General features: G+C 43.6%; 2 protein-coding genes across 2 annotated transcripts; one reads left to right on the top strand and one right to left on the bottom strand.

Moving 5' to 3' along the window:
• The first annotated feature begins 1,797 nt into the window (after nt 1-1,797).
• Nucleotides 1,798-2,684, top strand: LOC148024354 (uncharacterized). Its single transcript, XM_087693972.1, has 2 exons — nt 1,798-2,087; nt 2,547-2,684. Exons 1-2 carry the CDS (start codon nt 1,798-1,800, stop codon nt 2,572-2,574), a joined length of 318 nt encoding a protein of 105 aa, XP_087550098.1. The 3' UTR covers nt 2,575-2,684.
• Nucleotides 1,996-9,307, bottom strand: LOC148024353 (uncharacterized). The gene is made up of 11 exons (XM_087693971.1): nt 8,953-9,307; nt 8,211-8,294; nt 8,010-8,086; nt 7,853-7,919; nt 7,577-7,645; nt 7,395-7,502; nt 6,550-6,612; nt 6,306-6,380; nt 2,615-6,163; nt 2,266-2,337; nt 1,996-2,127 (listed from the first exon to the last, which is right to left on the bottom strand). The coding sequence occupies exons 1-11, from the start codon at nt 9,070-9,072 to the stop codon at nt 2,122-2,124; spliced, it is 4,290 nt and encodes a 1,429-aa protein (XP_087550097.1). The 5' UTR covers nt 9,073-9,307; the 3' UTR covers nt 1,996-2,121.
• Nucleotides 9,308-26,278: the final 16,971 nt, after the last annotated feature.

The following is a 26,278-nucleotide window of genomic DNA, read 5'->3' as shown; positions in this document are numbered from 1 at the left end:
AGTGCATATGGATGAAGCTGAGCAAGACAAGAGGTTTCGGTGATTTCACACTGATAGAATACCGAGGGGGTGGCCGACATATGAATTTAAGGACCTCAGTTGTTTTGTGACACTACATCAAGCTGTGACAATGCCTGCCAAGTGGTTTGCAAGTATTAAGCCAGGTATTGTTATTCCACTGTTAAGTGATCTTTGTCAATTGTTGGATGTGTTTATATTTACATTGTGAGCTTTTAAAATTTTAGGCGCAAGAAAGAGAGGAAAGACTATCATGTCCCCTGTACCATCACCGGGACGAAGAGTGGCAATGGGACTTGCTTCTCTTGAGCATGCTGTGTTGGAGAATGGAATTTTTCCCAGTGATTCCTCAAAGAAAAGAAAGCTTCATTTTGGTTAGGCCCGATGGCAAGTTTCAACATCTTTGTAGCGTTTGGATGTAGATGTATCTATATCTATTTATCATAGGTGTAATCAAGAAGTGGTACTTCGCACTTTGTGGTTCATTTCAGCGTAGCAATGTTATTTCTGATTGTAACATCGAATGATCATGTAGAGCTACTTCTAGCTATTGCGCATAGCAGGTATTGTTGTTTTAATATTATGTCCCATGTACCATCAACAAGACGAAGAGTGGCGATCGGACTTGCTTCGCTTGGCCATGCTATATTGGAGAGTGGAAATACTATTATGTCCCCTGTACCATCAACGAGATGAAGAGTGGCGATCAGACTTGCTTCGCCTGGCCATGCTATATTGGAGAGTGGAAAATTTCCCAGTTATTTCTCAAAGAAAAGAAAGCTTCGTTTTGGTTAGACCCTATGGGAACTGTAAATTTTTTTGTAACATTTGGATGTAGATGCATAGGCACAATCAAGGAGTGACACTTTGTGGTTTGTTGATACTTGAAATTGTGGTGCAAGGTTATTGGTGCAGTCTTTAGAAGAAACTTTGGTTTCGAGCTTTGCTTCACCTATGTGGGTTATTAATACTGAGAGTTTGCATGCAATGCTTGGACAAACTTAAATTTGTGGTGTGGCTCATATATCTTTTATTTGTGGTTCGTTTCACCATAGGAATGTTATTTCTCATTGTAACATCCAAGGATACAAGTTGTTTCTAATTGTTGTGCAGAGCAAGTATAGATACAAGTCTATAAGTTTGGTGCATGGTCATTGCATGTATATATGAGTCTATGTACTCTTTGATGCAAATGCATATTTGGCCTTTTATACATGTGTGTAAGAGAGAGAGAGAGAGAGAAAGAGAGAGGTTGAGAGTGATTGAGTGAGTGTGGATACAGAGGGGGGAGTTGTAAATGGGATGAGAGATAGAGGGGTTGTGAGTAGAGGAGAGTAAAGCATGTGATGTTTTTGTGATAGCATTATCCACTGTGCGATAGGGAAGTGAAGCTGCCCCTCGCACCCCGCTGTCGCGATGCGGGATAGCGTTCCTTGCGCGTGAAGCGCGCCAGGAACGCTAGTTTTATGAATTGGCCTAGATGTTGTTGGTAATAGGGCCTTCACACATAGATGGTGGCCCTAACGTTGTGCATTCATTGCTTGCTCATTTTGACTTTTGCACTCAAAACTCTATCGTGCTTTAGCAAACTATACCTCTTTTGGGGACAGTTGCACATTTTCAAGATTCTTGGTAGAGTAGTAAACTATACTTGAATTATGAATATGTGCAAGATAGAAAAAGATAAAGATGGCAAACAAGAAGCAACAAGAGGTAGCTTAGATATAATGATGAATTCTCTCATGAGCCAGCTCGCCTAGCTTATTTTGGTACAAATTCATGCAAACCTTATCTGCAGACCATGCTTCTTGCTCCGTCGTAACTTCCTCCTCTTCCCAGAGTCATTACGTCTTCCATCGACCATGGCGGCAGTGTGAGTTTCTCCGACAGCACGTTTTGGCTGCGCTTTGTATTGAGGGAGAACACAAACGTTGGACGCTCTGCAGAGCTGAAAGCTTTCTGCGCTTTGCTTTGATGGAGCACACAAACGTTGGGCGCTCTGCAGAGCTGAAAGCTTTCTTCGGTCTGCTTCATAGCGCCCTTGTTACGACCAGAATCTTATATCGAAGGTGAGCTTCGTTCTATCTGATTTTCTCGTTAGTGTTATTGCTGTCGGAACAAAACGCACTCAATCAATACGAGAGAGAGAGAGAGAGAGAGAGAGAGAGAGAGATTTACGAAGAGAGAGAGAGAGAGAGAGAGAGAGAGAGAGAGAGAGAGAGAGAGAGAGAGAGAGACGTGTCTTGCCGTTTCAAACTTGAATATCTGAGCTGGCACCCCGGGTTTGAGGATTGCCAGAGACCAAGCATCCACTTCATCCTGCAACCATTGCAAATTCATGAACATTAACCGACACTTGCATGCAGAGTGAAACCATTAAAACATTATTAACTGAATCATCTTTCATGGCATCACTCAAATAAAAGTTCCATATCAGAATTGAGAGCATGAGCGACTGCGCATACCCTAGTTTTCTAGGTAATGAATATAGTGTGATGGCCAGTAATAAACACCTATCTTGTGTGCAGGTTTAACCAGTTGAACAGATACATTTGAAGGTTTTGCTGCCTTATTTATGGAAACAACGATTTCTTACATTTGGGTTCACCGAATTCTGTGGCACTTGCTCTATCTGGCTTTGTCGCCTGCTAGCTGGAGCTGGAGGATCTGTAAAAGCTGGTCGAAGCTCCCTTTGTGCTTGGACAATGCTCAACCTACTGTTAGCCGTAATAGGTTCTGTCTGTTGTTTGCCTCGAGGTGTAAGTGGCCCAACTGAAGACCTCCTCTCTTTCCCAAGTATTATGACTTCTCCATCTGCACTCTTCAGAGTAATAGGGCTATCAATTGTTGTTCCCTCTCCACTTAAAAGGCTTAGGCCTTGCATCTGAAGGGTACTGCTAAGATTGGGATTGGAGTTTAAGACTTGGTGCTGTCCCGCAAGAAGAGGCACACTTGATAATTGTTGGCCATTGAGTTGAGATGAGAATCTTTGGGACCCTTGTGATGATGATGTTGATGCTACTTCATCCGGTGCTGGTACTGCCCAAATCCTGTTGAATGAGTGCTGATTCTTGCTATCATATGGCGGGATTGAATCAGCAGTCATATTGCCTGTGGAACCCCTTTCAAGCATTGAAGCACCTTGGATAGGAGCCTCTTGTTTTTGTGCGGTATATCCTTGCTGCTCGCTCTCCTCTCCTGCAGTTATTTTCACTAGTCTGCTCACAAGTTCTGCTATTTCACTGACATGAACAGTAGGTCCATCAGCCTCTGTTGAGACGGGGCCTCCTGAGGGATCTGAAGATGATGGCACATGGTTGGAGACTCTGGGTGATTCATGTTGGATGTGCTCTGCATAATCGGCAGGGTCCTTTTGTGGTGGTATGTTACCTTCCAGATCCACTTGGCCTTGCCTGGTGGGTCCTTGCTCTATTTCTGGGCCATGCATCACTTCCTGATTCGAGTAAGATGGTCTTCTTTCTACAGCATAGGGACTAGGTGGCATGGACATCCATCTCTCACCAGAACCATTCACAGTGGCTTCTATTGAGGGTCTGTAGACATTTGGAGCTGCTGCAGCTCCATTCACAGCCTCCTCTCTGGAGAGTCTATAAGGGTTTGGAGCTGGTTCAACTTCAGCCAGCTCAGAAGCTTGATATGAACCTGATTGGAAAGCTCTTTTATCAGCATGTGAAGCTGGCAGCTCCATTTGAGGGGCTTGAGTTTGACTTCTACTAAGAGGTGGATTGGAATTGTGATTAACAGCTAATCCTGCAACATGGTTTGCCACACCTTCTGATTGATGCCTATCAGGCATTCGATATCCAGATGACTGCACTGTGCTTATCTGTGGGCTCTCATAGATATGTTGGTTGGAAGTCTCTGTTTCTGCGATTGTGTCTACATAATGACTTAATGTACTGTGATGCCCGCTTGTGGTTGGATACATGATAGAACTACTTACTTGGCCAAGTTCTTGAGCTGATACTGGTGCAACATCGGGCCTTGCCCATGGAGATAGGGTTTCTCCTGAGTAACTATTTCTGGTTTCACTTTGTGTAAAGCTTGGACGGTTGTTGTGTTGCCCAGTTTGCTCACTTGAGTGCAGCAAATTTGGCATGACAGATGTTTGTCTGGGGCTGGGAAAGTCATGATATTGTGGGGAAGACTCTGCAAGGGGGGCATATTGTCCAGAATGGCTTTGCCTACTTGATGTTGACTCTGGATACTGATTCAAGTGAAACCTTTCTTCCCAATAGACTCCTTTATGGCCTTGTATGGGATCCCTGGGGGAGAGGTGCTCTGATGAGGATTGCCTTTGTGCTAGTTGTCCAGAAGTGTCGTGGTGTTTATGTGTTGGAGATGTATTTTGAGATTGCAAAGCTGCACTTTGTTCAATGAAGGTTGACTTTTTCCTGTATACACCTATTTCAACCTCGGTTGTTCTTGGCAGTGCATGCTGCCCAGGTATCACATGAAAATGAGAATCTGTCTCCTCTTTTTCATGAAGATCTGCATCAATCAACGATGTCCTATTGCTTGAAAAAACAGAGGCAGTGCGACGCCACCCTGGTGATTCCTCATTTGCTAGATCCATGGCATCCGATTGAGGCAGGATTGGAATTTTAGGGACACGTGAAACTCGAGGGTGGGTGGATGCTCTTCTCATCTGTGAAGTGTCAGTGTACTGCTGTGAAGTGCCAGTGTACTGCTGTGAAGTGCCAGTGTACTGTGGTACTGCTTTAGAGGAAGAAATTCGAGCTTCATGGTTTGCCTGCTTCTCAAATTCAGTACTTGGCATGTCCACATCATCCTTGTAATGGTGGGTGACTCTAGAAGTTCGCAAGGTTCGAGAATCAAGAGGCATGGTCCTACTCCTCGAAGTCAGGACAACCTCTGAAACAGTTTGATTTGGGCTCAAATTTGTTTTCATTGCACCACCATCCATGCCCTTCACCCATGAGGTAGCATCACTTAACCCAGGATAGTTATTTGCTTCTGAGAGTTCTTCATCGGAAGATGTCATCCCGTAAAATTGTGTGTCCATGTAGGCTTCTTCACCTGTATGGACCAGTCTGCTATTTGTATGAGGGACAAACATACTATAGGGCTCTTGACTTTCTTCAGCAGTACTGTCAAATTGCTTTGAGCGGTGTACCATGGTTGTCTTGAGAGATGGAGGTGGCATCATTGCAGAAGGCATGGATGCAGTGGTCTTTGTCATTCCTGTAGTGTAACCATCAAGTTTGCTGCTCTTCCAGATTGGATCTCTGACCCCTGTAGATGTGAGGTTGAATTTGTTGGATTCCTCATATCTTTTCCGCTCCCTTGGGGAGTTTGTTGCAGATGAACCATATCTTGGACTCCTTATGTGATCAGCAGATGATGATACCTTTGCTTGAGCTCTTGGTGAGATTTGGACATTTTGTTCCCCAACTTGCTGCCATCTTTTTTCTTCAATCTTGAAGTGCGGCAGTGGTTCCTCACAGGTCTGCTGTGCATGCCTTCCTGGGTAGTAAGCAGGTGTCTGATCCTGGAGATCCTCCCATCCATACCTAACTCTATCCTCATTCTCTCTTCCCTTCCAGCCTTGCTCCTCCCATATCCTCCTGTCAAAACCTTTTAATGGCTTTGAGGGAGAAAACTGAGCTCTTCCTACTTTGTTCCAAGCAGCAGGTGGCCTTCTCATTCTAATATTATCTATTGCTATTCTCATCTCATCAAGTGCATTCTCAAGGCACATCATGGCCTTCTGAATGCCAGTTCTTGTTCTCCGGTTGTCCTGTTCAGTATCCCTTGAAATTTTGTTCAGAAAATTTGTAGAGAAAATTGCATCTGGGGTTTGATCATCAGCTATCCAAGCTGTACCATCCCCTTGTGACCTTTCAGGCAATGTGGTATCAGGTGTACAACCTTGGGCAATTTGAGTGCCTTCTACATTCATACTGTGTGTGTCTTCCATCTCATTGCTTGCGTGCTCAGCATCCTGCTTAAGACTGCAAGTGTCCCATTGTACCCTTGCCTTGCTAGATCTGCTTCTGCGTTTCATGGTTGTCAGTGTAGTACTTAAGTCTGCAGCTTTGGCTGCTTGCTTTGTGTATTCTATTGAGGACTCCAGTGCGTCCACCCAAGAATTTAATTCTGCCTGCAAATGCATCATGAAATTGCAAGAATCAGTACCTTCCAAAATATTATTATGGCAAGCGTCATGGGATCTTAACCTGCTTATGCTACAACATTGTCCTGTATCCATGCATCTGTACTATGTCATGGAGAAAATATTTCACCTGGTCTGTTGGAAGGAGGGACATGGTCTTGGATCCAGGTGCTGAGACTTGGAACTCTTGTTCTTCTAAGAGCATCTGTCGATATAAAATTTCACACGAAAGAATCTTTCAGCAAGGTTGCATTTGTAGCAGGTGTCATTTTGCTTCTATTCTCATATGCATATATGCATATCAAGCTTGTCATGTGTTTACCCTATGGAAGCAATGTCTCCACAGGATGAAGTTAGAGAAGACAGAAATTTACCTGTACAGTTGCTCCAAGAAGAGAGGTAACATTTCGAACATGCTTTCCAATTATATCGAAGTTCTGTAGAAGAAGACATTTGCCACTATGATTTCATGTTTTCCAATCTACAATGACATCACTTAACAATCTCTATAATAGCTACCAAGAAGGGGGAGCAGGGAATGACACAGGAATGGGAAGGTCCCGTTCCAAGAGTGGGGACATTAAACAGTAGTTAACTTTAGGAAATTTTCATAATTCTGAGGTATACTCATAAGTATTCAAAATCACTCTAAAAGCATCACTCTAAAGATCATATTGCACCACTGAAAACAAAATGAACAAGTACCCCTCATATTAAGGCCACTCCATGTTGCAAAAGATGTATATGTTACATAAAAAAGAGCTAAATAAAGTATCTAACCAGTTGATTTTGCAAAATGTGTATATGTTACATAAAAAAGAGTTGAATAAAGCAAGACTTAAGCCATACATGTGTGAAAGCCTGAAGTACATATGAGAAAAGGACCAAGGACAATACAAGTGTCAGTGTCAAGATTCAAGGCTCACATGAGAGAGAGAGAGAGGGACAAAAAAAGAAGTCTTAAATTTCCTTTGTCTCCCTGCTAGTCCATTCCCTACAAGAGAATAGGGAATGGGGCTGGAACATTCCAACTAGGGGATGGGGGCTGGAACTTTTCTGTCTTGGAATGCATTCCCTGTTCTTGACTCTCAGGGAATGTTGTTCCAGCATGCCAAGCCCACATTCCCTCTGTTCCATGCTGCTATGATCTCTATCTTTCCCTTATCTTATGCATTGGTTTCTTTTTTTGCAATGCATGTGTTCACTAAGAAAAAATTACCTTGAAGACAAACAATTTTCCAGGTACAAGGATCAGATAGCGCTCATCCAGTCTGTTCTGACTTGCAGCCTTACGATGAACATGACCATGTTTGAAAATGCTTTTATCCTATCAAAGATCCACATTATCTTTATTGGACAAGCCTTTGCACAAATATAGAGCCCAATGAAAAGAGCCTTTACCAGTCCAATTATACCCTTCTCCTTTCCAATTTGTATAGCCTCCTCGATTGAAGTGCCATTTACTATACACTGCAACAAGCACATAAAAAAGCTGACATTCTTAGTATTAACAGTTACACTCACAGCCTAGTCTGAAACTAGAATTGTTAATTCATCTCAAAGTTTGCCAATGGAACTCATGCATGTATCTGTTGTGGTAAATGATCACCTTATGGGAGTAAGTGTCTTTCTGTTATCATTTTTCATTCATAGTGGTAGGGGGTTGTGGCCTTCTACCTCTAGAAGGTGCTGAATGCATGTCTTCTCTGCAATGTTTTGGCTTTTGATCTCCCATTGACCTGAGCTGGTAAGAAATTTTACTCATCAACTTAACAGGTTGAATCTTAAACTTTATCGTGGGAAACCTGAGAAAAAGATTTAGGAGGAAGAGTACTCGAATTTTATTGACAAGCTGTGATTGTCGGAGTAATTCGGTTCCACATGGTTCCTCAAATTTGAGAATGCATGTGACTGCATAAAGTTGAGTAAATTAATATTGCTAAGTTCTTTAAAGACTATGATTCTACACTATATTGAATAGGCTTCTAGCAAGTTATAAGGTTTGCTAGGTGTATGAAAAGTTCATTTCATGTACCAAGTAAATCCGATCTCTGTCCTGGACAAATAATGTCTCTAATTGAAAATCCACTTCCAGAATGCCTTTCCTCCATTCTACCCTCTGCACCATTAGAATCGATAGAGGAACACGTTGTATGAGCTATTGTAAATGCTTGGTCATAAAAACTGAAGCAGCATACTCGTGCCAGGTTTGGATCAAAGAAGTACACCGTGGAGAAGTTAATTGGCTTTAAACTTTACATAATTTGGGGCCATTTTGGGTAAGGAATCAATAGCTTTGTATATATACATGTGGCATGCATGGTGTTTGATACTTATGTTGCATGGTATCGTTATGGTGATTCTCTCGGAATCATACGTTTGGTAGAGAAGATCGATTTTGGATATTGTAAGTGAATGCTTATATAGCTGGGGGCATGATGGACCCTGTGCTACAAAACGAGTGCTTTACAATATGATGAGTGGATGGTGTTTGATACTTTTGATACGGGGATTCTCAGGCTTGGAATCATACGTTTGGTAGAAAAGATTCGACTTTGGGTACTGTATATGGATGCTCAATAGCGCTGGGGGCATGATGGACCCTGTGCTACAAACGAGTATTCTTTTGAAATGCTACAGAAACGATGAAATGTTGTAGCTGGGGCCAATTCTGAACAGTTGCAATATGACTGTGTGTTGCTGGAAGCAGGGGAATTGGGGCAGGTAAAACACAGAATGTGACATTCAATGGTGACGAGTGGTGGGTTTGTACTTGCCTGGCCTTCGGAAGGCTCGCTTGTTGTGGTAGTATAGGAAATCTGGAAAGAGAAAAGCTGAGGATAACTCAGAACAGGGGGAGGGGAAGGGGCAAGGGCAAGCTCCTCTGTGGGTTCCATGGTATAGCATTCTAACGATTGCTTTTGCGGCCTACTCGGGGATTCGTGTACTTTGCTGGAATCATTGCTCGCATTCGGTATGGGTGTATTCTGTTGGATTGTCGCATCTCTTCTACTCCGTCACATGCGAGGGGGATCTGTATTGCGGCAACCCAGAGCAAGCCACTGTTGTGTTTGCTGTTTTTTCTTTGTTTTCTTTGTTGCTGTTTTGCTTGATGCGGCGCTTTGTATCTTAACAAAAAATCCTCCCTTTCCCGCATGCATGATCTCGTTAGGTGGTCTAAAAGGTAATAATGGATACCGACTATAAAGCCTTGCACCTTATTATGGTAATAATCAAAAGCTAGCTTTTTGTAGGGACGTTCATGGCACGTCGGCTTATCCGTTGAAGGGCCCTAAAGGAGACTGCAAGTCTTGTGATCAAAACGTTAAACTCCCTCGAAGGCCACGAGCAACGCCATACCTTGTTTACTTCCAACAAGTATGTTAGTGATGGTCAAATAGTTGTGTAGCCTTGGAAGACGGAACAATGTGCAACTGCCCACTCATTTTATCTTACTTCTTACTATTATATTATTTTGGTTGTAGGTTGGGGAAGCCTCGAACCTCTTGAGGGCTTCCTGAACCTACCCCTTTTTCCAAACCTCCCTGTTTTTAAATTAAAACCACTTCCCCTCCTCTTTCTCTCGAGAGTGATCTCTCATTTTCTCTTCCCCCTCACCTTTTTAATAAAAGCCCCTCTCTCCCTCCTCTTTCTCATTGTAGGACCTAGGCTCTCTCTCTCTCTCTCTCTCTCTCTCTCTCTCTCTCTCTTTTATTTTTAAAATTAAAACTCCCTCCTCTCTCACACGTATAATCTCTCCCTTTCTCTTTCCTCTCCTATTTTTAATTAAATTCCTCTCTCCTTCCTCCTCTCTCATGTGTAGTGCCTAGGTTCTCTCTTTCTCTCTCTCTCACACACATACACACACATAAAAAAAAGAAAGGAAAAAGGACGAAGAGGGGTGAAAGATGAAAGAGAATATAAAGAAGAAAGGGAAAAAGACGGAGAGGGGGGAAAGAGGAAAGAGAATAGTTTTTTTAAAATATAATCTTTTTGGATATAGTTTTTGACAAAGAGAGAGAGACAGAGGGAAAAAATATAATTTAAAAGATAGAAAATAGGGGGAGAGAAAGGGGAAGAGAGGAAAGAGAAAAATAGAAAAGAAAAAATATATATAGATAAAAAAGAGCGATAGGAAAACTTTAAAAGGAGAGATAGAGGAGAATAGAGAGAATTATATATAGGGCAAATATGAAATTTACATATTTTAAGAGTGTGGAGAGGGAGAGAGAGAGAGAGAGAGAGAGAGAGAGAGAGAGAGAGAGAGAACGTGGAGAGAGAATTATAAAAAGGAAAGATAAATTTAGAAAGAGAATAAAAAATAGAGAGAAGGAAAAGTAAGGAGAGAGAGAGAAGAAGAAGAAGAAGAGAGAATATAAACAAAGAGAGAGAATAATAGAGAGGAAATATAAAATTTAAAAGAGAAGAAAAAAATTTAAAAAGAGAATGAAGAGAGAAAAAGAAAAAAATGAAAAAGCGGAGGGAGAGAATGAAAAAAGAGGAGGGGGGAGAGAAAAAAGGAAAGAAAGAGAGAACCAGGAGAGGAGAAAAAAACTAAAATAGAAGGTAGGGAGAGAAAATTAGACATAGGGAATTAGAGGAAAAGAGAGAGAGAGGAGGAGGGAGAAAAAAATTAGAAATAGAGAGGAAAAAGAGAAGAAATGGATTGTTGGAGCGAAGTTGCAACTTTGCTTTGCCATGCAACTTCGCTTGCTGCTTCAGGGTAGCGAAGCTGTTGCCAAGCGGCTTAGCGATCCATACGCATGAAACACACGTGAAACACTAGTAGTGTTTTTATTTAAAAAGTGGTGAAAGTGTTGAGAACACAACCTCACATGTCAAGAGAAATTTTTTGAGCCATTGTTTCAATTCACATCTATGATTTCATGATGAAAGGGATGTAGGAGACGTGAGAGAGAAGAGCACACACAATGTAGGTGCTGTCAACAATGTTATGATAGCCTTATTGCACTTTCATATATATATAAATAAAGAATATGGGCGGTCACTGTACACGGACAGGCCCAAGGGCCTTTTACCCCAACAACCTCCCACTAAAAGGCCAATTGGCCAGGAAGTGAAAAAACAAAAGAAAAGAAAAGAGAGAGGGTGAGGAATCATGGCATCTCACCCAACACCCAATCAGAAAGCGAGCTGTGTAGTAAGTGTTAGGAATCTCCGAGTCCAAGACATCCAGGAGGCAAGTGATCCAGCAGCTCCATACAATGGAGCAATCCAGCACAACTCATGAGTGCAAGGCTGTACATCATCATCATCAGAGTAGCGCATAGCATCAGCATGGCGTATACAAGACAACAGAGAGCATCCAAAATCTCCAGAGTCAATCAGTGAAAGAGGGCAAGCATCCCAGGGGGTCTCAAGATAGTATACGGCCTCAGTGAAGCGGAAGACTGACATACGGTTGTAGAATCAACCATAAAGTGCACTAAACATGCATCAAGAGGCCTGAGAGGTGTCTGTTTCTCATAAAAGACAGCATGACGGCTGCGTAGAACTTGATTGGCATCCAAATCCCAAAACCTGTAAGTCGTAAAGTCACCATCTCTATAACCAAGGAGTATGGATTTGCGTGACATAGGCTTATGTGGCATACTGACAGATGCCTGGCAGCCAAACATCCTCAAGTGATCATAGGAGGGTCTCATGCCACTCCATGTCTCATGCGGAGTATTAACATCCAAAGAGAAACAGGACGTCCAATTAACCAAGTAGATTGTCGTCATAAGGTTCTCAGCCTAAAAGCCATAAGACAATCCAGTTGTGGTAAGCATAGTATCAAGCACATGCCATGAGCAATCCCATAATACTGTGGGCATAAGAAATCAATGCCATATTGCTGACAAGAGATCCGTAAGTTGGGAGAGATAGCATGACTCTCATAATCCATCTACAAGCATCTAGGCCTACTACCAACAGAATCCATAAACTTGTCAAGCATAGTAACATCATCCTCAATTCGTACCAAAGGGTAAGCCCAAACACGGTGGGTAGCATGATCCATGAAGGCCACAAAATACGACGCTTTACTAAGTGACTGGGAAGGCATAGGTCCATATACTACAACATGGACGAGATCTAGAGGAGCATGCCTCACACGATCACCATAGGCCAAAGAGGCTTTGCACGGACCATGAGTACAATGAGGGCAAGTAGCATGGGGAAGAGCAGGCAATAAGCCCATATCACATAAAGCATCCATCTCAGTGTGTCGTACATGAAGACAAGAGAAGGAGTTTTGTCTTGGTTTGATTCTTTTTGGAAGTTGGAAGGTCAAAGAAGTCAAAGTATTCATGTAGCAATTTGTTGTCAGATGGCTCTTCAACTGCCATGATCGATGCATTATCATTTGCAAAAAATTGAATCGCTAACTGGGAGACGTCGAGTAGAGGGAGAGCCTTTATGGAGCCATCTTGGATACACTTGTTGACCTTCCTAAGTAATGGGTTTGTTATCAAGGCAAACAAGAGGGGTGCGAAAGGGCAACCTTACTGGATCTATAGAGGCTGAAGTGGGATGGGAGCACCCTATTGACATTAATGGAGGCAGCATCCCCACCAAACATGATAGCCACCATTTTGATATAAACCGGCCTAAATTTCATGGCTACCATTAGTGCCATTGTAAAATCCCACTTGATTTAGTAATATGCCTTATCCCAATCCATGTTGATTAGAACAAAGTTTGACCGGTGGCTCATAGCATAATCCATTGATAAGACCGGATTTAAATGTGAATCATGGAAGCTTCTACCATGTATAAATCCAAACTGTTTAGGATGAATCACCTTGGAGAAAAGTTGTTTGATACTTAAAGCCAAGGTTTTAGCAAATACTTTATATGACAATTTGAGGAGAGTGAGTGGTTTCCAATTTGGGATTATACTCCAGTCTTGTGCCTTAGGGATTAGTGTAATAATGCCATGATTCATATTTGGGTGCATTACCCGTGAGGTTCTCATCCAATTGAGGATGTCCACAATGTCCTATGAATAGGTTCCCCAAATACACCAAAGGACCTTAGCTAGAAGCCCATCATTGCTTGGGGATTTTTCAGTCTTAAAGTTGAAAATAGCTTCCTTAACCTCAGGCAAAGAGAAGGGCATGTCTAGCAAGAGTACTTTGTCAGTAGGAATAGGTAAGATAGCATCACGGAGAAAATCTTGTAGCTTAGCTTTGTAGTTAGGGATAGTGTGGGGCCAAGAGCCAACAATAGGGGCTAGATTATCCTTAAAGACCCTAGCAATTGATTGTTGATCATGAACTAACACTCCTTACTTATTCTCAATGCTCACAATGGTTTCCTTCCTTTGCTTGTCCTTCAGGCTAGCGAATAAAAATTGATTGGGTCCATCTCCTAGCACCTCCCACTTACCTCTTAATTGGATTTTGGCAACCTTGACTACCTCATCATCCTGCACCAAGATGAACTCCTCGATATGCTTCAAACATACCTACAGTATCGTTTCATTGGGTTGGAGAGAAAATGCAGCTAGAACATTTGATCTTGCCCTATAGACCAACTCCCTAGCATCCCTATGTCCCGCCTTGCATTTTCCATAGTACTTGGTTACCAAAGTGATTGCATTTTGGCATTTGAGCCATTTGAAAGCAAGTGAGGTAGAGAAATCTCTAGCCTTAATCTATTCACTCGTGATTCTTTGGACGAAGACCTTATCTTCAAGGAAGGACACATTGAATGTGAAGGGGGGCATCCCATTTGCACACTAGAGAGGAGGATAATCCCGAATGCAATTAGGATTGGGATATGGTTAAAGGCAACTACTTCTTCCATCCTTCTATACACTAGCCTAGCATTTAACCATCACGCTCCATTGGTGGCATAAAACTTGTCAAGTCTAGATTCTTTCCACATGGATCCAACATGTTAATTGTGCCAAGTGAACTTTATGTTCTTTGTCTCTCAAGAGTGCAACACCAATCAAGTTGCATATTATAGAGAAGAGTTCTTAAGCCTCCCTTTCTTCCAACAACATTGTCTTGGTAACATGCAAGCAATTTCCCATTCTACATGTCATGTTCTAGTCTCCACCAATGATGGCATTGGAACCACGTAGTTGCTATGTTAAGTAATGCCACTATCTGGTTCTCACCACAAATCAATTAGAGGTGTACATTGAGTAGATTAGAAATTCCTCCTTCCAAACCCTGATCAAGGCTGCTACTGTAGTTGCATCACTTGCTATGAAGGCCACGGTGGGGTTAAGATCTTTGTTCACCAGCAACTTTATGCCCCCTTTGGCCCTATGTACTACATCATAAAATATCTCAAAACCAAGAATCACAAATGCAGAATTGGCTTCCACATCCAACTTAATTTCTTGCAAAGAAATAATGTGGGTTTTGTATCTTCTGATTAGCATATATATAAGTTGCTTCTTAACATCCGACACATAGCCTGTGACATTACATGAGCAAAATTTATGTTTTGCTGTTAATGTCGACCCCTCACTACATTGGAGATGGTTCAGCCAACAAGTCATGATTTTTGAAGGGAGAAAAGTAATTTTGATCCACCAAAGGGTTCCTTGTCAATTGTTTGATCAACGGCATCTTGCTAGTCTTTTTGTTGCTGGCCTTTCCACCACTATCCTTGGGGTCAACATTCTCCTTATTAGCTTTGCTTGCACATATGCTAGTTTGCCCAGTCTAATTCTTATGGACCTACCAAGGATGTTTGCCTGATAAGGTGATGGTTTCTCAATTGAATCCTTTCCTTTGGGTGTGTCATTGATAGGCTCATTCTAACGGCCCTTCTTTGAGGGTCCTCCACCTCTTGCCTAGTGGTCTTGTTGGCTTGGCCACCCCCATCTTCTCCTTTAGAGATTTTAGCCACCTGTGTAACTAAAGTACCTCCATCCTTTAACGAACAGTTTCTAGTAAAATGCCCATTGTTTTTGCATAGTAGCAAGCATCACGAAACACCAAAGCTTTAATGTTGAGAACTACTTACATATTCCCATTAATTTGAAGCGCTAGAGGAACTCTGGTGGCTCATTCCTCCTATTGCAAATGACACATTGTTAACCCCAACTTGAAGAAAGCAAAAGGAAGTGGAAAAGACGCAGGGCAAAGGCGGAAAAAAGGTAGCCCGACTGAAGAAAAAAGAGGAGAAAAGGCCAAAAGCGCAAGGGCAACCTTAAAAGTCCAAGGCAAAGGTAAAAGGGGAAGGCGCATTTTAAAATAAAAAGGCGCACCCTGAAATCTTGTAAAAGAGTGTCGGGCTCTTACCCGTGCAATTTGTAAATGTAGACGGGCGGTGGACAGGAAGCTAGGAAGATAGAAGGACAATGGGAAAAGGGCCTAGGCTACGGCCGGCCATGTAAAAAAGGGGAAAAGGCGATGACCGCCCAAAAGGGATTTAGGGTTTTGTATATAAAGTTGAAAAGTGAATGAGAAGCTCATTCTTGTGTGTGGCCAAAAGTAGCTCTCCTCTTCTTCTTCTTCTTCTTCTTATTCTTGCTTACTTGAGCTTATGCTTGAGAGAGGGAGTGTGAGAGTGTGAGGGAGTGAGTGTGTGAGGGTGAGGGACCGAGGAGGAGAAGCTCTCCATCTTCTCCTCTCTTCTTCTCTTCTCTTCTCTTCTCTTGTCTTGCTCGCGGCAATGGAGCTTGGAGCGTGGAGCTTGAGGATGGAGCTTGCTTGAAGCTTGCACTTGGATCGTGGAGCTACCGGAGTGCGTGGGAGAGGAGGTAACTCGAACGGCATGGAGGTAAGCTCACTACACTTGTAGATATGGATGGCGCGTCGGCTATGTGAGAGGTAGCCATTAGTGCTCGGCTTGGAACGCTTGAAGCAATAAGCGGTCCGTGGGTCTTGGCGGTTGAGCGAAAGCTCCCACATTTTGGTTCCGTTGCCAGGACCAACGGATTCAAGCCTTGAGCGCTTGCGCGCTTCGAATCGAGCATTGGAGTAGGGTTTGCCCCGAACCGGTGCTTGAGATAGGTAGGAAGTGAGGGGGTTGAAGATGGTATTTGATCTCCTTGGCAAGTAGGTTTTTTATTTTGTTTGAGGTTTATGTGTGAGACGGAGTAGTGTAGGTATTTACTTTGTGATTTGGATGCATTAGAGTAGGAGAAAACAAAGAAAAAACAAAGAAAATAAGCATTAGGGTTACTGTTGCAAAACAGGGTAGAAACAGGGCAAGAATCGTGCAAAAGTGGTAAAAAACTTACTTGTGATGCCTAAGGTCGGTAAGTGAGTTATTGGGGGTGCCAATACCATACCTAGAAGAGGGTATAAGGGCCAGAAGTGGCAAGAAAGGCCACATTGTGCATTGCAAGGTTTCAGGAGAGCAGGAGAGAAGAGGAAAGCTTGGCGAGGAAATCCGCTTCAATCTTGGCATCAGGGAGATCTTCGGCTAGCCCAGGTAATTCTACACCTCCCCCTACAGTAGTAGGACCAATCTGGAGTTGCATAACAAGGGGGAAGACCCCCAGCGCCCTGCACGTCGGATTTTGCGAGCTGCGGTAAAAAAACGCGCGGCATTGGGTGCGTTCGAGTCACGTCGACTCTGGTCCGAGGCCCAGACTCGGCCCTCGGACCACCCGGCCCACTCGGCCAAACCCTAGTCGGCCTCGGACCGTCCGAGTCGACCCACCCGAGACTCAAATTCGGCCCTCGGCCACGTCCCACATTCGGCCCTCAGCCCGGCCGAGTGACCTCGTTCGAATTCGTCCGAATCGTCCGAACTTAGCCCTCGACCCATGTGCCTCGGCCCGTCCGAGTGACCCACTCGGACCCTGCAATTCGGACCTGTTAGGCCGAATTTAGATTTTCTCAAATTTTGATCTGAAGACAGTGAAATTAATCAAGAAACCATATAGAGCCGAAACCATATCATAGATCCATTACCGGGTTGAAACTGAGAGTAAGTGGTTCAAATTTGACTATAAACGGTCCTCCAAATTGTGCATGGCTTTTACCGTAACGGCCCTGCGGGCCGGGGGGGATTGCCCCCCCGTACCCCCGCAGAGGGGGCTCTGCCCCCTCCGCACCTCCCCCGGGTAGGTTGGAGGGAAAACACGCGCTGTGACAAGTCCTTCAAATTGGACCCTAGTGTAGCAATGGCTCTACACGAGCAGGGAGCCTCACTTACAATAGAGCAACCAAAAGCCCATACCCGAACAGGGAGAAACAGAGACCCTAGAACATCAATGGGCCAATCTAGCCATCAAGGGCAAAAAGGCCACACAATGAGAACACAAAGACATTGTGTTCATACCCTGTCTAGTCAGAGCAAAATGCAACATCAACAAGCTACAAATGCCAAGATGACTAGACATGACACTCTTGACGAGAGATGTACCTTAAATAGCACTGCACTGACGATCCAAGGCAACAGTGGAGAATCCACATCTGGTCTTACAGTCGAGAACCCAAGGACATCTGTCAGAAGGCTTAAATTTACGAGCCAAGACCCGGAAGATGAGGACATAGTACCACTTGCTTATCTTAGGGTCAAACTCACCGCGAAAAGAGAGCATACTATTGATGCTCTAATCGATGAAGAAACATATTTCAATATCTTGACCTATGAATCATGGACCCTACTGGGCCAACCAGAGCTCACACCGACTGATGCAACTCTTAAACCTTACGGGGAACACCCACGAGCACTTCTAGGGAAGTGCAGAATCCTTGTAATAATTGAAACATAAAGCTTGCCACTCCTGTTCTATGTCCCTCCCAGTAGTGAGAATGGTGCAAAGGAAACCCTCCTAGGAAGGCCCTTCAAAAAGGCTACCAAGTGTGAGGCGGACTACGTAGCTCAGAGGATACACTTGACATTGCCAGGTGTGAGGATAGTCACGACCTTTAGCAAGGGTGACTTCGGCAAACCTTGAGGGAAAGGCAAGGAAGGTGGTGACGTAACAGTCGAGCCCATTAACGAGAACAAGGACTTGTTGGAAGAATTAATACAAGCACAGGTCGAACAACGAGAGCTGGTGAGTGAGGCCACGCCTGAACCAAGAAGGTCAAGAGACAATGCCAAGGACAGGCTTTGGACTTACAAATATTGTAGGAGACCCCAAAAGAAGCCCAAGCCTTATAGACACAAGCATCGATGGAGAGCTAGTACAACGCCACGATGGATATCCAAGACGTGGCTTCGGGCTCAAGGGTATTATGCAGGCAACCAATGGATTTGGGTGCCAAAACCCCTTGCTAAACCTCCGTGGACGACTGAAGGCCAGATCGTATCAAGAGCAAGGAAGCGTAGGAGGAGATCTAAGTGAAAAACCAAGTCTCGAGTCAACAACAGTGGAGTGACCGAGCCCCTCATGGTCGACATAAAGAAACCAAACGGGATAAATCGGAGGGTAGATCCTCAGCCTACCGTGCTCGACAAGCAGATGCCAGATGTAATCGTTGGGGATACGCAGAAGCCGCTGATGCCCAAGGAGCCTTTGATTCCCCAAGAGGATAGCAAGCATCATAGGCACAACATTGCTTAGGACAAGGTTTAGCGCTCAACAAAGCAAATAGCACAATCATCTAACAGCCACGAGCAAATCTCCAAGCCAGTGTCAAAGCCCCTTAGGAGTCCTAAGTCCCCTGCACCCTCCTCCCCTACATGGACACAGGAAGCACAACACTCGTCAGGTGCGGCTATTCAATCCCAATCTCGACCTACATCAAAGCTTCCAAATGTCCGAGAGGCAGGACACGACACCATCTGTGGCTCTCGGCCCAAGGATATGCCTATGCAACCTAAGGTGGCTAGCTCAACTGATACTCGGCCTACACAAGGGAATGCTCTAAGAGCAACGACCACTTCTAGTTGCCCTAAGGACTTGACACCGCAACCTACCAAGGGTAGCCAGCCCACTAGACTAGCTGCTCCTACTTCCAATCAGGAATCACAGCAGTCACAGCCCTTAGCCGTGACAAGACCCCTTGGAGACGGTGTCCTTAGTAGTTTACCTATGGAAGAGGTGTCGCAACCAGCTTCCTCGAAAACTCCAGCACTTTCAGAGTGCCTAAAGCCTAGGTTGGAGGAGTTAAACTCAAGGGAGTTGGCTGAAGAGCTAGACTCTCCGAAAAGGGATGTAATTGTGCTCTCACAACCTAGCAAGGCTATTCAGCAGGCCACGGCCATGTCCCGTAAGGACACAGTAGAGGAAGAGAATGCTGAGGCCCAACCAAGCACATCAATGGTTGATCTAGTTCAGGGTCCTGAGTCGTTGAGCGATGCACCTTCATTGACCAAGAAAAAGAGGAGAAAACACAAAAGGAAACAACAATCATAGGTGGTTGTGGGGCCCAAGAGCATCAAGAGAGATGGGGAACTGGGGAATAAAGCATCGATTCCATCCACCAAAGAACCCGTTAATGCCTCTCCTAATAGCGGTGAGCTCTCAGACGCACCCGGGTGCTTTGAAAAACCAAAGCAACCGTTGCCATCAACAGTTGCTTGCAACACTCTATCCACTGACAACAGAACTCGCATTGACCAATCAAGAGTGGATACAATGTCATCACAACAGGGTGACAAATCTATACCAGTCACATCCAAGAAGAACCATGACAAAATAGCAGCAAAACCTCAGGAGAAACGTGAGAACCCTAAGAGCATAAGAGATCCTAGCGTTGACCAATCTTGCTCATCTAGGCATGAGCCCCCAGCCATGCTAAAGCCTAAGGAAACTCTTAGAACTTTGCATGAGATAGTAACCGAGCAAGCCCTCGTTGAACATAGAAATGTCACAGAATGCTTAACTGAGTTGGATGCTAAGCTCGAAGTGGTAGCACGTGTCTACGTCCTGGCGGACATGGGCACAATCCCCAAGGAGCAGCTTGGAGAGTACTTGACCTTTCCTCTATCATGGGAAGAGTAAGAACATCTTAACGAGCACTAGGACAGGCTCCTGCATGAACGCATGCGACTCATCTATGACGAGGAGGCTGACGAACTGCGCTTAACCGTCACGTTCAATGAAATGCTCTGCCGACCGAATCTCGTAGACATAGAGCAACTCAAGCGACTGTTAGCAGGCCAGAGTCAATTTGAGCAGTGTTGGTGCGAAAGCCGCGTTGTAATGGCCGAATTAGGAGCTCAGATCATGACAGTCTCAGAAGAGTGATTGGCCAAATGGTGGTCTCAAAAGGACCCAACCTATCTAGCACCAACTTCTCTTCGAGTGCTAGTTGACATTCGGGGTACGGACTTAGCTGGAACTAGGTTACAGGGCCCTTTGATTGATAAGGTTCTCACTGAGGAGGAGTTACATATTGCTAGTAGACTCGGTCAAGGTTCCATGCTACTCGACGTGGCAAAATATCTATCAGTATTAAGTAAGCTGCCACTAATACTAGATGCGTGTGCCACGCTCCGGTACAACCCCGAGTTCTACACTTGGTTCTTATCCTCGTGAAGTGACATGGATTCATAAATATGTATATAAATAAACACTGCTTTTTTGTGCCACCGTGCATAAACAATGTCAACACACACAAGCAATGATAGTCAAGCGCAGGGAGAAGAGTGGGGTCAGATAAACTAAGCTCCTCACGTTCTCCTCTCATCACGCATTTAAAAGCCGTGTGACCAGCCCCACCTCCAAGTGAAGGGCATGTAACCCATATTGCCGCCATAGGAAGCCTTGACCAACAACTCTGATGGTGTAGTCCCTTTCAATACACCTGCTTCCCTTTTTGGTCTATCCTTTCGAGGATGTGCCATGTCCCACTCCACGACAACCAGTCCACGCGACTTAGCATAAACTAATATCCGCTAATGACTGGAGGCAACACGAACATTAGCATAGGGGCCATTCCTCTACAACAAACACCGCATGCCTCACCCCTCCCCTTCTTGTCATATGCGCTTGACAAACCACACTAAAATCCCTTCCATGCAAACAGTTGTATCCTATATCTAGGTCTAACCCTTGGATTGCATCTTGCAGGCTTCCTTTTTTGACAGAACACATGGAGAACCATGGACATTTGGCATGCAAAGACGCTCTTCGCAAACGACGGGAGCATGTGGCACGCGCCCCTCCACCGGAGCGCTATGTGCCCACCCTCAAGAGGTATGCCAAGAAGCGAGGCCCTAAGCGACACTGTCCAGGGCAAAGGCCGAAGAATCCTCGAGTCAAGAAAGTCGAGACTCAAAACGCGCAACAGGTGGTAGCACTAGTGGCACAAACCCCCAACTCACGCTCGGGCCCCAGATGCTCAAGGGCAGAAAGGGCAGCTCGGGAAAGGGAAGAATTTAATGAATTGTTTAAAGACATTCTGAAAATGGTAGCAGCCCGGGACTACACCATTCATGTCCCGGCCGACATGTTCCCTACCCAACCCCACAGGAGCCCCACACCAGCAGAGCCCCAATCACCCGGCCACCCAGATTCGCCCCGCCTCGTACAAATAGAGTAGCCCCATGTTGTATAAAGGGCTTATCAAATGCTACTTGGCCATAACTTTTTGTCTTTAAATGGTTAAGTGTTGACATGTTCCCGAATTGTACAAACTTTTCATATTTGCGTTTAATATATTTCATGTCTTTAGCAAAAGAACAAGCTAATCAAGCGCAGGTGATAAATGTCTAAGTCAACACCATAGAATTCACATAAGTGATGTCTCCTTGCATTGCACTGGTTTATTATAGTTGTGGCATATACCATGCATGTACTCTCATGAAGCGACAAGTGGATACAGGATGAGACAGGTCTTTGGGCGAAAGTGTTCAATGCCCGATCACCCCAAGACCATCGACCCCACAAGGAGCCGCGGCAAAGCCACACTGCCGAAAGCACGAATCACCCTTGGCAACCGCCCACATCGCATGGCCCAAAGCACATTCCTGGGCCACGCTCCCTTTCTCGGTCAAGCTCTATAGTTGGCTCACGGCAGTCGTTACCTCAATTGTACCAACATCGCATGTGCCGCAAGGAGGTTTGCAATATCTCAAGTGTATCTCCCCATATCGCCAAAAATAGGTTGGTCTTACCTTGGTAGGTCACATCGAACTATCTAAACAAGTCATTCTCCACATGAGGCCTTCCCATAAAGTAGAAATAAACAGCAATAGCTAGCAGAGCTGCGCACTATTCTCGAACCCTGTCAAGTGCAGTGAGACCAATGCTTTGTGTACCCTTTCTCCCTCTTATGCCTTTGCCTTATAGGCTTCATTGTGATGTTATCGATCCGCCCTCAAATAGTAGTCCATCTCAATTGTGTCAAAGTCATTGCACTGAAGAGCAAGCTTTTAGTCTGACAGAGACATCTAAGTCTCCTCCTACCTACCCTCCACCCTCTGGCATTTACCTTACAATGAAAGCATGCATGCATGTGTGCCAAGTGGCTCAGTAGTAGAGTGTAAATTCACTTGTATGGTAGGCTATGAATGCTTGGCAAGTGTATTAAGTTCCAGAGTTAATGCCAAGTCAAGCTCCACGTTGCACCACATTTGTTGTGTTGGAATGCATGGATCTGAGCATGGCTATGGTGGCTTGAAGACATATAGTGAACTAATGAAGACATAGAGTTGAAGATAAAATGTCACACAAGTGAATTAGGTTCCAAGATTGAGACTTAGCCTCATAAACACAATCTTGTGTGGTTGGATAATGACTTAGACACTTGACTGAAAGGACAAAAGTACCATCATATTGCATTGAAAATGAGAGGCAAGTACAATGCTTTATAGCTTGAGGATAGGTGGTATTTTTCTGCTTTGTGCATATGGGATTCTAGATAGCCTGCATATCCTTTACCCAGATTGCTCCTCAAAGAGGCTATCCTAGGTGTGATTGCCTAAATCTCAACACCCCTCCTCAATCACAACCTAAAAGGCACAAAGTGTAGAGGCTTTAGTAAATCACCACCTGTAAAGTGTGGGCACACCATAAACATGGTAAATATCAGAGGCCATCGCAGAAAAAAGCTAAGTGTGGGTACCAAACACATGGTGGACATCCAAAGGCTATAATAGGGGCCTCACAAAGTGTGCAAAGGCTGTAATGCCAGATTACATGAGAAGTTTACAAAGCTTATGACAGGAGCATTAGGGTAAGGTTATAGAAGGCTTAAAAAAAGTCTATCAGAATGAGAGTAGAAGGACTGATGAGGCTTGTCCCTCTCTTGGTGGTCTTCTTCTTCTTCTTCTTCTTCTTCTTCTTCTTCTTCTTCTTCTTCTTCTTCTTCTTCTTCCTTTGCTCCATGATCTTCTTCTTCTTTTACAGCTGCAAGATAGGCCTTTTGAGATCTCTTTCTGGCATGACATAACTTCTCAGTGTGTCTGGTTCTTTTGCAGAATTCACAAAATGGTTGGTCCTTTATTCCTTTGTTCCTGTTATCGATATATAACATTTGTTTATCTTTAGAAGTACTTGATTCTTCTTTATTTTTTATCTTATTTTCTTCTTCCAATAGAGAGGCCTTAATGTCAACGACTTTAGGATTTGGCATGTTAATTAGGGTGGTTGAAACATTATCATAATCAGAAGGCAAACTTTTTAGCAAAATACCAATACAAATATCTTCATCCATTTTGAGATTTATCCCTACAAACTGGGTTAGGAGACTTTCCATGTAGTTCAAATGAGATGCCAGGGATGTATTAGGCTTCATATCGAGTCGAAAGAATTTAACTAGTAAACCATATTTTGAGGACTTGGATTGTGTACCAAATAATGTATCTAATCTATCCCAAGTATCGTGGGACGTGTCACAAGTATCTACATGATGGATGTAGCTATCATCCAAATCCAATTTGATGATGGCTTGTGCTTTGTCATCATTCTTCTGCCAAGTAACTACAAGAGTTGCATCCCGAGGCTTCTTTTCTTGTCCATTGGTAATGGCCCATAGACCCTTCTTCATCAAGATGAGTTTGATGCGGGTTTTCTAGGTGTGAAACCCGACTCCTTTGAATTGACATATCAGTGAATCTTTCCCCATGTTGGAGCTACAAATCAACACCAAAATTCTTAGATTTAAGCAATAGAAGAGTTAATCTTGAGTGTGCTAACAAGAAGAAGTGCCAAAAAGCACTAGGTTAGTATCAAGAGATACTAGCTGTGAAGGACTAGATGCCAAGCTTGATGATGATTCTTTGATACTTGTCTTGTAACTTGAGTCCCCTCCCTGCTAGTTTGATGCCTAAATGTTTGTTGGAAACTGAGGTTAGAGTGGCAAGAACTCCAATAGGTGAAATTGAAGTGTTTTATGAGCTTGAAGAAACATGGCTAAGGGTGCCCTTTAGGGTTTCAGGACAGGGGCATGATTTTCATTCATTGCAGCTCATAGAGGTAGCCATTTTGAAAACCCTCTAGGTGGAAGAGAGCTTAGGTGTAGACCTTCCAAAGCTCTATGGTCTCGATGGGGATTATGATGTGTGGAGAGAGAATGGTTGTACGGACGAAATCAGGCGCATATCAGTCATTGTCTTAAAATTCATGCAATGTTGAGCAGTTGGGAGGCCAATGTCCCACTGTAATGTGCCACGCAAGAGCACAGGGAGTTTAAGAATTTTTGCCAAGAAGAGAGCTTGGAGAGATATGGCCTCTATATGGAGATCCAAATCCTCCAAGCTAGGTAGGTGCTACTATCCACAAACACAATTATGGTAGTGACTCTAAAGGGAGGCAATGCTAAAGCTATAGTTGCCCAACGTCAATGATTGAAGTGCAAGGGAGGAGCTATGAAAGCAGAGAAACAATTTTTCAGAAGGACGTTCAGAGAGATTTGGCATGTGGAGAGAGATATGAAACCTTCAAGCTGATAGGGTGTTGCTGACTATGGCTGCCATGGAAGCTTCATTGAAGGTAAGATGCAAATGAAGTTGGAGATGGGGCCCAACACTCAAATTAAGCTAAGAAAAGATGGAGAGGAGCTAAGCCATGCTCACCATGGCTTTGATACCATGTTGGAGTGCATGGATCTGAGCATGGCTATAGTGGCTTGAAGACATAGAGTAAGCTCATGAAGACATAGAGTTGAAGATAAAATGTCACACAAGATTGAGACTTGGACTCATAGACACAATCTTGTGTGGTTGGATAATGACTCAGACACTTGATTGAAAGGAAAAAAGTACCATCATATTGCATTGAAAATGAGAGGCAAGTACAATGCTTTATAGCTTGAGTATAGGTGGTATTTTTTTGCTTTGTGCATATGGGATTCTAGATAGCCTACATATTCTTTACCCAAATTGCTCCTCAAAGAGGCTATGCTAGGTGGGATTACCTAAATCTCAACATGTTGTCCATCCTTCTCATCTAACAAGTTATGTGAAACTTTTTTTTTGGGGGGAGGATTTTCCTTGGCTATAAACAAAAATATACAATTGATTGGACATGACCAAGTTTGTGCACACATGAGAGAGAGAGAGAGAGAGATTGAATGTTGCATAGGCACATGTATGCAGACACACATGCAATTCAGCATTTGATGATCATAGTTGTAGCAACAAGGTATTGAAAGCGTTAATCAACAAGTATGAAAAATCTATAATTAAGCGTGACTTATCCTCATATTATATCACAGGGTACAACTTAACTAGCCAACCCTTTTGTCATGTATATGTGACAAGTATAGGAAACAATCTAATGATGCAATATGTCGCACCTGTGCAAATTCTAAAAACTTGTCTAGCATTTATCTCTAATAAGGTGGTCTCTATTCGTTGTGCTTCAAAACTCTCTCTTCTTTTCACTCTCTTCTTTTGCATCATTCACTCAAACACTTAAGCATATCCTAGGAAGAATGTCTCTATCCCTTTTCTCTAGCACTCTCTTTTCAGTATTAAAAAAGAAAGGACACTCTCACTTGGCATTATAATTTAGGTCATTCTTCTCATGACGCTCAAGAAAATGCAACTTAAGAAGCTAGTTGAGATGTTAGTCTCAAAATCTCAAACCTTATAAGTATGCACTGTTAGCAAGGCCCATCATCAATCTCATTATCCTTGTTTCATCATAGATACCCATGTTGCAATCCAATATATGTAGTTGCATGTAAACCGTATGTCTTTTTGGTACATGATATTTGGTTATGTTACTTAATTAGTGCTCTCATTACAATACACTATTCTAATGTATGTGGTGCCATA

The sequence above is a fragment of the Lygodium microphyllum genome, chromosome 15, assembly GCF_053477565.2.
Source record: "Lygodium microphyllum isolate KBCC chromosome 15, Lygodium_microphyllum_v1.1.10, whole genome shotgun sequence".
NCBI lineage: Eukaryota > Viridiplantae > Streptophyta > Polypodiopsida > Schizaeales > Lygodiaceae > Lygodium > Lygodium microphyllum.
Note: the sequence above shows the minus strand (reverse complement) of the source record. Positions and strands in the feature narration are given on the sequence as shown.

Bases quoted from the DNA above. Each gene is read 5' to 3' on its own strand.
- LOC148024354 (XM_087693972.1), top strand. From the start codon at position 1,798: ATGCAAACCTTATCTGCAGACCATGCTTCTTGCTCCGTCGTAACTTCC. The intron at 2,088-2,546 runs GTGAGCTTCGTT...TCTTGTGTGCAG, and splicing joins ACCAGAATCTTATATCGAAG to GTTTAACCAGTTGAACAGAT.
- LOC148024353 (XM_087693971.1), bottom strand. From the start codon at position 9,072: ATGGAACCCACAGAGGAGCTTGCCCTTGCCCCTTCCCCTCCCCCTGTT. The intron at 7,503-7,576 runs GTAAAGGCTCTT...GATCTTTGATAG, and splicing joins AGAAGGGTATAATTGGACTG to GATAAAAGCATTTTCAAACA. The intron at 6,164-6,305 runs GTGAAATATTTT...ATGCATTTGCAG, and splicing joins CCCTCCTTCCAACAGACCAG to GCAGAATTAAATTCTTGGGT.